Below are 11,281 nucleotides of genomic sequence, written 5' to 3' on the forward strand. Positions count from 1 at the left end.
TATTGATGACCTATAGGTTGTAGCCCAGGTGAGGGTCCAGGCTAGCGGTGATCAGAAATTTAGTTCATACCTCAAAAGCCCCCCAAACTCGCAACAATATTAAAAAAACACAAAAACCTGTGTACCCCCCATGAATATCCCTAATAGGGCTGCGGGATTTTTAACGATTTCTCTCCTTCCACTTAATCGCTGATGATTAATCCCGGCACGGACAGGTATGAAGAAACGGGGGGGGGGGTATTTATTTATAGGGGGTCCTGAAGATCTGCGGAGTGAGTTTGATGATTAGTTGGCAAATAATTCATGGAGTTTTTATATACTGACCGGCTCTATCCACCAGCCATAATATACAAATTATTTCGCAATGACTTCTCTAACATTGATTTATTTTTTATTTTTTTATGTGGATTCCACACATACCAGAAAAACGAGGTTTTGTTACATAATAGAAGTTTTTACCGGCTTAAATGTTTAAATTTAGAAAACATAAAATTTAACAAATTTAATGTGATTATTGAGAGAAAAAGGTTAGTTTATTAGAGCGTTATTCTTAACTTCAATTACATTGTGCAAAATAATGATCTATTGCACATTGGCCCCTATATACCCCGTCTTTATGGAGGAGTGCAGTGGGGGCAGAGTATTGCAGCTCTGGAGCTGCAGCTTCTCTTAAAGGTGACATTTAAAGTGTTTTGCGGCTGAAGATTTAACCCCCCCCTGAAACAGAATATATATAGACCTAAATAAACATATAAAAAAAAAAGCTATTTACATAAATAAAATGTATGTCAGTAACCTGCCTTTTATGTATATACGATGGGAGTATTCATCTCCCTGCTCTTCCACAACCTTCTAAAGGCCCCCCATGGAGTTTTAGGCTCAATGGGGGGGGGCTTTAGAAGGTTGTGGAAGAAAAAGGGAGAGAATTACAGGAAATTAAATGGATTAGATATCCTGTTTTTTTTTAAAAAAACTATCAGCCTCAAAACACCTCTAAGAGAAGCTGCAGCTCCAGAGCTGCAATGCCCCGCCCTCTTCTGTGGTCCAAATCATTCCATGCTTTTCAAGGGGGACCAAACAGCTACCATATGCATTAAAGTGCATGTGATGGCTGCAGCTTCCCTTTAAGCATGCGTAGGATAGCCAAGAGAATATCTTGAGACGTTACAGCAGCAGGAAAACGGGCAGAACCAATGAAACGAAACCAACGTTGAAAATAATACATCCTTTGCCCTTAACCAAAATCCATTTTTCTGAAATGGTTTTCTAAGGAACGCGTCCGCTTTATCTCGTAAATTTGTTCCCGCGTGATTTATTTATTTTGGCTCCTGGTGGAAATCGATCTATTGAAATTGGCGCAGCGCTTTCCCCAAAGACAACAAAAAGCTTGTGAATTAGAAAAAAAAATGTCCGACTTGCCAAGGAACTTCTGAAAAACAATCACTGCGTTTTGGGGACTTGACTGATCCCTGTTTTAGAAAACCCGAGAAAGGGCTGCCCTTACCCTCATCTGGTGGCTGCCTCCTGACCCGAGACAGAATCACGGAGTATCTGACGGCTGCTGCCGGATCATGCTCTCCGAGGGTATTGCCCCTTATGGCTGGGCTGAGTACTGCAATCAGCACGCTAGCCTGAAAAATTCATTTATAAAAGCAAAAAGTAAATAACTTAGTCTATATAATAATAAAATATGGATTCTTCTCTACTTATGTGAAAGGTCACGTTATTTTTATTTACCTTACTTTCACCTGATCTGTCAATCAATAAATATTGATAATGAGAATTAGGATTGGCTGCTAAGCGCTCTGTCTGTATCGTGGACTACTGCGTGATAAGGGCCAATAAAACCTCTTCGCTTATTAACATGTCTTCTAAAAGATACTTATAAAGCCGCGTTCTTGGCAAGGTGCTAAATACGGAACAGTCAGCAGTAACATTCCTTGGGTTGCCACGGCGACTAATCCACTTGTAAAGCCCTGCTCCAGAGTTGTTATTGATAAGCATGTCTGATCAATGTTCTATGTAGGATCCTGAAGATGTTTCTGTGTGTTATTCAGGGTGATAACATGTATGTAATCACACCTGTGCTCAGAGACACATAATGTTTGAAATCCGACATGAAACATGGTGTTTGGCCAGCTGGCTATTGTCTCGGTGGGACTGGTGGCCCCTGGCTTGTAAGGCTATCCGTGGAGTAATCATGGAATGTTTAGAATGTAGCTAGAAAACAGAGAACAATAAACCCCATGAATCATCATTTTAGACAATGATGACGTCTTACTTTGGCGCATTCTGCCAATAAAATAAAATGTTATGTACAAAAAGCTGCCTGAAAAGTTTCGCTATGGTGACCATACCTGGGAACCTTCTGGATGAGAGGACCCTGAGACTCTAGAAATATTAACCTGTTAATAGAGCTACTCAAATGACTCTAATTCCAGCCCTTATGGAAACTTTGACCTGTCATTATTTAAAGAGACACTTCATGGAGTCACCTGCATTCAAGCAGGGATATCAGCCATTACATACTGGGAGCAAAAGCACCAACTGGGAGTCTTATCTATGATCACATCGGGGAGAATAGGAAGGTGTCGGCTCCAGACTGTGTGACCCCAAGAATCTGCCCCTTCACCCTGAGACTGGGGCAAAACCCCTGAGACCCCCAGGTATGATGGTGACATTCAGATTTGTTTTGGCCTCATGGAAAAGGCCACCTTACAACACAGTAAAACCGTCCAACCTTTCTCATTCCGTGGTAGAAAATACAACTGATGCTTTATTAGGAAACTTTATTTGTAAACAAAAAAAAAGTCAAGAACAGACATTTTTATCCCAATAGTTACCATATCGTGGTTCACAAACCGCATTTACACAAGTATCACTTCACCTCGTTTTACGAACACAATCGTTGATTCTTACGTTTCCCCTCAAAATTTTTATTTGGGGGGATTCTCATAAATTGGCCAACATACCCTTAAGGATATTTGACCGTTCTCAACAATGTTGGGTCCTATTTTATTTATTTCCTGTACAACTTTTCCAACTTCCTGTGTCCTCCTACCTACTTCCTGTCCCAATTATACATTATTCATTTCTTTTTCAAATTGCTATTTATTCTTTAGGGGGAACGAACTATAGGTCAACCTTGAGTTGGTTCTTCATGGTTGTATAGGTCAACCTTGAGTTGGCTCTTCATGGTTGTCTCTTGACGTTGACCTGTTATGACTTTCGAAGAGACACCATTAGAATAATCTCCTTTAATATGATTTTTTTTAAAGAAACTTAAACTCCACTAAACAAAGAAGCTTAGCTTATTCACTAAAAAGTCTCCATTGGGGTGGCTTCTGGTGGAGACATCTAAACCCTTCATCACCAAATGGAAACGTCTCCATTCCAACCTCTGCTCTTAACGGCGTGGAGGGAGACAGATAATCTTTTTGTTAATGTCTCTTTTTGCTGCTAATTATGACAACCGATGAAAAGAAACAGCATATAAAAAAATACGTAATTGTAATTAAAAGCCACATTTTTTTCCCTTTAAATGCACATTTTTTGGCGTTGCTATGTTAAGCAGCAGCAAATTATCCCAGTAACCGAGGGAATGATTCATATGTATCAAAATCTTTCAACAATGTATCAAATCGAGTGGAATAATATTTACTGATTTCAGCTATGATGTCATCGAAACGATCCCTTATGACATCATCACATAAAAGGCCTGTGCTAATGGCTTCCGGGTCTCGTTAGGACAAACTATCACGAGCGTATTCACAGCATTATCTAAACAGCGCAATACATATGGCGTCCCGTATTTAATTGGAGGGTCCCACGGACTCTTTTCACATGGATTTCCTTGTCCGGTTCCCCCCCCCCGTTTATTGCGCTTTTACATCACGGCGGTTGTGTCCTTGTTCCGTCATTTAAGGGATTTCCTTAAGTCATCTTTAAACGCCGTGGATACAATGCCTGGAGATGGCGCGGGATTATCCTAGTTTTTTTGATCTGAAAACCAAAAATTAAAATCGGTCACGAAAAAAAAAAAAATCTGTGAATAAAGGCAGTAATTTGTGATGTCACTTCCTGCTGTGTCACACTTACATATCCCTGGAAATGCTACATTTAAAGAAGAGCCGTCACATTACAAATGATTACTGGTCATTATTATCACTGAATATAATGTACACATCATGTGCATACCCAGGAACGTCCTGGGGGGTTATTCCTCTATACAGCGCTGGGGGTTATATTACTGTATACAGCACTGGCGGGGTATATTACTGTATACAGCGCTGGGGGTATATTACTGTATACAGCGCCGCGGGTTATATTACTGTATACAGCGCTGGGGGTTATTACTGTATACAGCGCTGGGGGTTATATTACTGTATACAGCGCTGGGGGTTATATTACTGTATACAGCGCTGGGGGTTATATTACTGTATACAGCGCTGGGGGGTTATATTACTGTATACAGCGCTGGGGTATATTACTGTATACAGCGCTGGGGGGTTATATTACTGTATACAGCGCTGGGGTATATTACTGTATACAGCGCTGGGGGTTATGTTACTGTATACAGCTCTGGGGGTTATATTACTGTATACAGATCTGGGGGTTATATTACTGTATACAGCGCTGGGGGTTATATTACTGTATACAGCGCTGGGGGTTATATTACTGTATACAGCGCTGGGGGTTATTACTGTGTACAGCGCTGGGGGGTTATATTACTGTATACAGCGCTGGGGGGTTATATTACTGTATACAGCACTGGGGTATATTACTGTATACAGCGCTGGGGTATATTACTGTATACAGTGCCGGGCGTATATCACTGTAAATTTTTTGTCATGTAAGCATTTTTATGCCTTTACCAATACCAAAGATAAGCACCACACGTCCTTAACCTCTATGGCTAGTGGAAAAAAACATAGACTGACCCAACGCGACAGTACAATAGGGCGGATTTTCAGCAAGGTCACGCCGGGCTGATATTCCAGTTTATTTTAGGGACAATCTGGCAAGGCTTGCCGTTGAAGGTCATCAGTGGCTTTCCGTACGAGCCAGCTAGAGACTCTCACGTGCCCCTCGGCATGCGTCACACCTTAACTCCCATGGGACCATCAGTGATCCAGGTCTACATACTATACAAAGTCTGTATAGACAGTAAATGGTTTGGGGGGTTACAGATCCTCTTTAAAGGGGGACTTTGTTGTGTTTTTCCTCTTCCCGGGGAAACATATAACCCTGTGACCCGGGATTGAGACCCCCTATCCTGACTCCCAAGCATGTATCCCCTCTACGAGTTGAAGGTCCCAGCAGACTGACCTTCTTTGCCTGTGATGTTCGTAATTGGAGCCGCGCAGTACGATTCTAGGATGGCAACGCTACAGCCACAGAAGCAGCATTCTTCCACAATGCCCGGCCTGGGTCTGCTACGCAAGGGAGCCGCTCTGCCTGGAACAAGATGGAAACGGCACTTAATAAATATCAGATATGGAACGGACAAGGAACCAGAATACTGTGCATATTAAAGAAGAGATGGAAGTGCTCAGCAGTCAACACACGACCATACGGACAACGGTGTCTCCTACCAATGCTCTATTACTTAAGGGAAGGGATGGGACCTTAGTGGTTAGGACCGAACAAAGAGTTCTTGGGGTAATGTATGGCGGTGATGGTTATAGGTGGAAGTGCTGCATATAGTGGCGCACAAGCTTGGCCCTTGGGAAGCATTAGGAGGGCCGTGGATATTTGGAGTTCTCACAAGTGTCATTCTGGACACTTTAAAGATCCCCAGCCCAAATAATGGGGTTTAAGCAGAATAGCAATTTAAGCAGCTGCCTAGGGTCCCTAATGGTCTGAGGTGCCCCCTAAGGAGAGCCGAAGATTGCCTAACCCTGTCCTAAAGCAAAAGGTAAAATGTTTTACATGTACCCCTGAGCACACAAGAAGAAGCGGCATTGCTGCACCACTCTTGCCCCTAAAACATGGTAGCCAGGTTGCCCTGTCAAACTATCAAAGCGTTCCCAGGTTTGGTTTTTTTGGGGGGTTGAACAATAAGTGGGGCTACCTAGAACTCACTGTGATATACAGGGATGTCTAAAAGTGAAGGGTTAATGGAGCCGATCCAAACAAGGACTTGTATTAAAGAAGAGGAAAGGCCTATTACCCAGGCTTTAACATTTCAGGTTGAGAGGAGTCAACGTTAGGATTGATTGTTGAGCAGTAGTTAAAGTATTATCATAAGCCGGACCCATCAGATGTCCAGGGATCTATTAAGAACCTCGAGGTTTGTTGGAAGTGACATTGTATCTTCTAGCGGATTGACTATTTCAGACTGGAACAAAGTAGCAAAGTATGGAAGAAGGCAACGTACTGAAGTAGAATCCCGTTGGGCCACAGATAAACTGCAGAATGTCCACCAGTTCGGCGCCACATAACATCTCCTTCGCACGCGGTCTCAGGCAGCGAGCGCTGGTATCTTCTGTACACAAAGCGAACATCAGAAGCAGGCTGAGCGCAAACCTGCTGACTAAGAATCGAGATCCTTTCTAGGAAAAAAGCAAAACACAATGAGGTCAACTTTAACGTTAAACATTCCAAGCCAAAGGTTACGGAAGAATGGTTGGGGCTGTTGTGTCTACATTTTATTTAGTCTTCTTACATCTCGATCAGACATAAACTGAGGACGTGCATTGTTTTATCCGTATATTTTTTCTCTTTTGAATCATTCTTGGAGACAGGAAGATTTTCAAACCAAGATCTGTATCTGAATTACAGAAATTTCAACAATGTAGAAGAAGACAATCAATCTGAAGACACTTTGGGAAGTGGACTTCATAAGGTGGTAGATGATTTTGTCACCTTTGGCTTCTCTTAAAATGGTTTTAGGAATATAAAATAAAAGTATTTTTAAGAGACAGCCTGTTCCTCGAATGTGTCCACTGTGAAAAGCCAGTATTGATGTTGACCCTCGGGGGTTGTGTAATTGGTATGGTCCATAGAGTAAATGCTCATGTGAGGAAACCTATTGAAACAATGACACAACCCAACCAAAGTCTGGAGTCCGTAGACACAAGCACAGCTATAGAAAAGACTTTTGTCCCATATTATGGATCTCCCGCTCTAACATAGGGGCTTCCAGAAGCTACATTGAGGTGAGCAAGTTTTAGATACCAGAAGATGGTTCTCCAAGAAGTCACTGATGTTTCTTTTAAAAAAAAAAATAATAAAAATAATAATTTAACCCCAAAATTTCTGCTGCAAACTGTGGCCGAGAGCCGTATTCAGTTGGTTTATGAAGTTTTTGTTCTACAGTTAAAACTTTGACCCAGAATTCCAATTGTAAATTTGACCTTCGTGTCTTCTGTCTACTAGACCAAGGGCCGTATTTGTCAAGTCAATGGCAGAGCAATTCTGGGTCAAATTTATTACATTTGGTCCCGCTCTAAAGTCTATAAATCTTATAAACACACACACATATATATATATATATATGCTATTAATTATATATCTAAACAATTAACACACATTAAAAAAAGAATTATCAGAAAATAAACCATTTATTTTATTCTTATATGTGCCGTATTTGAATTATCCAGAATGCAGATTCAGTGTAAAACTTGCAATTTACATTTTTTCCTCTTTCTTTCACTACCGGCTTTCTCCAAAATTCTTGCACGTTTACAAACCTATTTAAATTCCGCTATTTTACATGAAATATGTTTTTTTTTACGGTATTTTTTTTATTTTTTTTTTTTTATTTTTTGCGTGCATTTATGCAATTAAAAAAAATATATAAAAAAAATGGGGGAACAATTTAGAAAAAATGGCCAAGAAAATTATAAGTAAATTTTTTTTTAACCTTCTGAATGCTGGCGTGAAATGTTTTCGTCACCCCTTAGGCATTCAAGTATCTAAATAGATGACGCCGTTGGAATGCAGGCATACCCGACGTGTCTGGAGGATATCGACGTCGCTTTTCCTTTGGTTAATATGTTACTAAAGCGAAGACGTTAAACACACAATGTAAACGGCAACTTTCACGATTGGTCGAGCTGCCAATAAGGGAGGGGCTTTTGTCGATCTCTCGGCAAACAATGAAATGTTTGCTCGGCGGCGGGGGGGGGTTATTTCGCGAGTAAACAGCAGAGGAGATAATTGGATTCTCAAGCAAAAAAAAAAAAGAAGAGTCGGTGGGCAAGACAAATAAAAACATTTGCTTTTCTGGAGCAGCAGCAGCTGTTCTTCGCTGATCCGCTGGAAAGTGGATCCCGAGAAAAGGATATGTTTTCATTGGCCGATGTTATTATTGTTTCTTGGTTTATATAGCGCCAGCATATTCCGCGTCGCTGTACAATGAGTACACAGGAACGGGCGAGTAGTGCATCGTGTACAGGAGGGGAGAACAAGAGACCGGAATCCAAAACTAGGGGGTCGGAGGGTTAGATGTAAAGTAAGGGAGTTTTAAATCAATGGGAGGGGGGTAGATAAGTGGAACAGCCTCCCAGCAGAAGTGGTAGAGGGTAATCCAGCGAGGGAATGTAATCATGCATGGGATAGGCATGCGGCTCCTGAAGAAGGATAAAGGAGAGCCATAAAAGCATAGCCCCCCCCCAATATATATATATATGATATAACAAATATTCTATTGTATTCTACCCGTGACCACCAATAGGGCAGAGGTTAGAAGACCCCCCATATCCAATTTTCTTTGTACCATTTAGGCCATCAGGAGATAATATATTGTGGTGGGGTAATTTTTTTTGGGGGGGGGTAGATAAGGTCATATCTGCCCCATCTTGCAAAATATATTGTTCCACCGGTTCCAACGGGCAGACGGTCACAAGATCCCGATGGAGCCTGAACTATACTGTACTTGCCAACAATAAAAAGCAAACAGAGGTTTTCTAGAAAAAGGTTATCGCCTGGCAGGAATACGTTTGCATTCTGCTCGGGACTAATTACATACAGCGAGGTAATACAACACGTGATGACATCACTGCTTAATATAACCAATCAATGGCCAATATTTAAGACCAAATCCCAGAATGACTATGACATAGAGAGGGTGGTGGATACATGCGAAAGCCTCCCAGCGTAAGTGGTAAAGAAATTCCAGAACGCCGTCTGGACTTCTTTTTGTAACTTAAGATTCAGAGGTGCAAACCGCCCCAAATTTGTTGGGGTAGTCCCAAAATAATGGACGTATGTTCCAACTGCCAGGCGTTTCAAGCGGTGCCCCCCGGCACATGTGCAAAAGAGGATGGGGTATCCTTGGGGCCAAATGTCTTATGACATCACACAGCTGCCCGCGAGTCTCGTTTTGGGTTGTAATAGGCCTATTATTATAATTTCTTCCATACGTAAAGAGCGTTGGAAACAGAAGGAATGTTTGTGCAGACGACTTCTCGGAGCAGAAACCCATCAAGCTCTGTCCCCAACAGCAGGAGACAGTGGGACTGTCCAGCATAAAGCGGGGCAGTTGGGAGGCATGCATGGGTGTCAGCGGAATTGTTTGGGTTTTTCCCCCCCATATATAATGTTTGCTTCCTTGCCTCTTGAGTTATATCTCCTTTATGCCGCCTTGCCTTTGCCATGATGGTCTCTGATTGCATCCTCAAGTCTTTAACTTACCGGGCAAAACTCTTAATACCCCCTCTTGCCCCCCCCGCCTGTCGACAGCTATTTCGTAAGACGACATTGTGTTAAAACCCGTCCAAGGGGCCACAAGATGGGCACGGTGCCATGAATACCCTCCGATAGAGGTATGGGCAACACAGGCGAGAACTTGAGATTTACCGAGAATAATCAGAATATAGAAAGATAGGGTTAATTCTTCGAGTTGCAGGCATTGCTTGCCCCCGTGGCACTTTAAGGGTTAAGCAATGCCTAACCCTATCCATAGCAGGAGAGCAAGCTCGGTGCGGCATCGCAACCCCCTGCACCATACGTTGGCATCGTATGGTTCTAAACCATAAGTCTGTAAGAGACCCTTTATATTCCAGAACGTCCGAGCCAAAAAAGGGTTAAAAATCCCTTCGTGCACCCATCACCGTTAAAAGGTAAATATTATACAGCGGTGGGTTAACCCTATCAGTGCCGGCGGCTGCCCCCCATACGCGCCCATTGCATTCTTCTGCAGACTGGCTTAGGATAGGGTTAACCCTTTCGGCGCCGTGACCTGCATACTTTTTTTTTTAAAGTTAAAAAAGAATATCGTCGCCGGATTTTGATTCCCAAGAGGGGCGCCGAGCGAAGCGGCATTACCTTCGTCGTCTGCGCTGGCCCGCTGTGTCCTTCGCAGTCCGGGAAACACATGGCTGCCACCGGCGGGCTGTATTGTGGACTGTATGGTGGGACGCACAATGTTTAACAGCTTTCGCTGCTGCTGCCGGGGACTTTGCACCGTGGTAGCTGTCAGGCCATCTGGCAGCGGGTTCTGGTGTCCCGGAGGGGTTTGTGTAGCCCATGGGAAGGAGGTAGGATCTCAGCAATATATATACGGATCTGAAAGGTGGTGGAGGAGGATCCTTAGTGGCTGTCCAGCTGGGAGTGGGGGAGGGTATGTTTTTTACCTAAAGTTCGTTGTTTAGCCCAAATATCATCCCTGTCCGCAGAGTCTCGCCCCTTAATGCTTCATCCTTGGAGGCAGCCCGGCGGTAAATTAACTAAAATGAATAATCGAGCTCCTTTCGCCTTTACCTCCTTCTAGATTGTAAGCTCCTTTGAACAGAGTCCTCCTCGTCTTTTGTTTCTGCAAGTTTACCCATTGTACAGAGCCGCGGAATATGTTGGCACTATATAAATCAATAAATAATAATAATAACAATAATCGTTCATCCTTACCTCTGTCTTACCAGATGTGGCAAAACGTATCGTTCTTAGAAACATTTCTTGGAGCTTCAATAAAGTTCAAGTGAAAGCAGCGATCTCCTCTTCATATTACTCTCTCATTCTATATATATATATATATCTCAAACTCTACCCAATCAGGAGATGGCGTTACTCCGCGGAACTCGCTGTCACCTATTGTCTACATCCCGTATGGTCCACTTGGCCTCTAAGGTTGAGTCCATCAGATGCTTCAATGGAACTTTAAGATGCTCCTTAGAACCTGAAGGCACCTTGGAAGCCAGGACTCTCCAACCAAAGGAACATTTTAAGGAGAAAGGATATATTTTATAGGATAGAATGTATTTGTTATTCTAATGTCCTCTAAATAGTGATCTCCAAGACTTGGGGCGTTCCCTAAATGACTCTCCAGCCCCTAAAAACT

At 42.6% G+C, this 11,281-nt stretch overlaps 1 protein-coding gene across 1 annotated transcript; it reads right to left on the reverse strand.

Annotated features, from left to right (window-relative positions):
- Window positions 1-2,774: 2,774 nt before the first annotated feature.
- On the reverse strand, window positions 2,775-10,459 carry LOC128470644 (insulin-like growth factor III). Its single transcript, XM_053452548.1, has 4 exons — window positions 10,273-10,459; window positions 6,380-6,554; window positions 5,329-5,457; window positions 2,775-4,002 (listed from the first exon to the last, which is right to left on the reverse strand). Exons 1-4 carry the CDS (start codon window positions 10,321-10,323, stop codon window positions 3,989-3,991), a joined length of 369 nt encoding a protein of 122 aa, XP_053308523.1. The 5' UTR covers window positions 10,324-10,459; the 3' UTR covers window positions 2,775-3,988.
- Between the last annotated feature and the right edge of the window lie 822 nt (window positions 10,460-11,281).

The sequence above is a fragment of the Spea bombifrons genome, chromosome 12, assembly GCF_027358695.1.
Source record: "Spea bombifrons isolate aSpeBom1 chromosome 12, aSpeBom1.2.pri, whole genome shotgun sequence".
Classification (NCBI taxonomy): domain Eukaryota; kingdom Metazoa; phylum Chordata; class Amphibia; order Anura; family Pelobatidae; genus Spea; species Spea bombifrons.

Bases quoted from the DNA above. Each gene is read 5' to 3' on its own strand.
- LOC128470644 (XM_053452548.1), bottom strand. From the start codon at position 10,323: ATGTGTTTCCCGGACTGCGAAGGACACAGCGGGCCAGCGCAGACGACG. The intron at 6,555-10,272 runs GTAATGCCGCTT...CTTTTTTCCTAG, and splicing joins GGCCAGCGCAGACGACGAAG to AAAGGATCTCGATTCTTAGT. The intron at 5,458-6,379 runs GTACGTTGCCTT...ATCTTGTTCCAG, and splicing joins CCCAACGGGATTCTACTTCA to GCAGAGCGGCTCCCTTGCGT.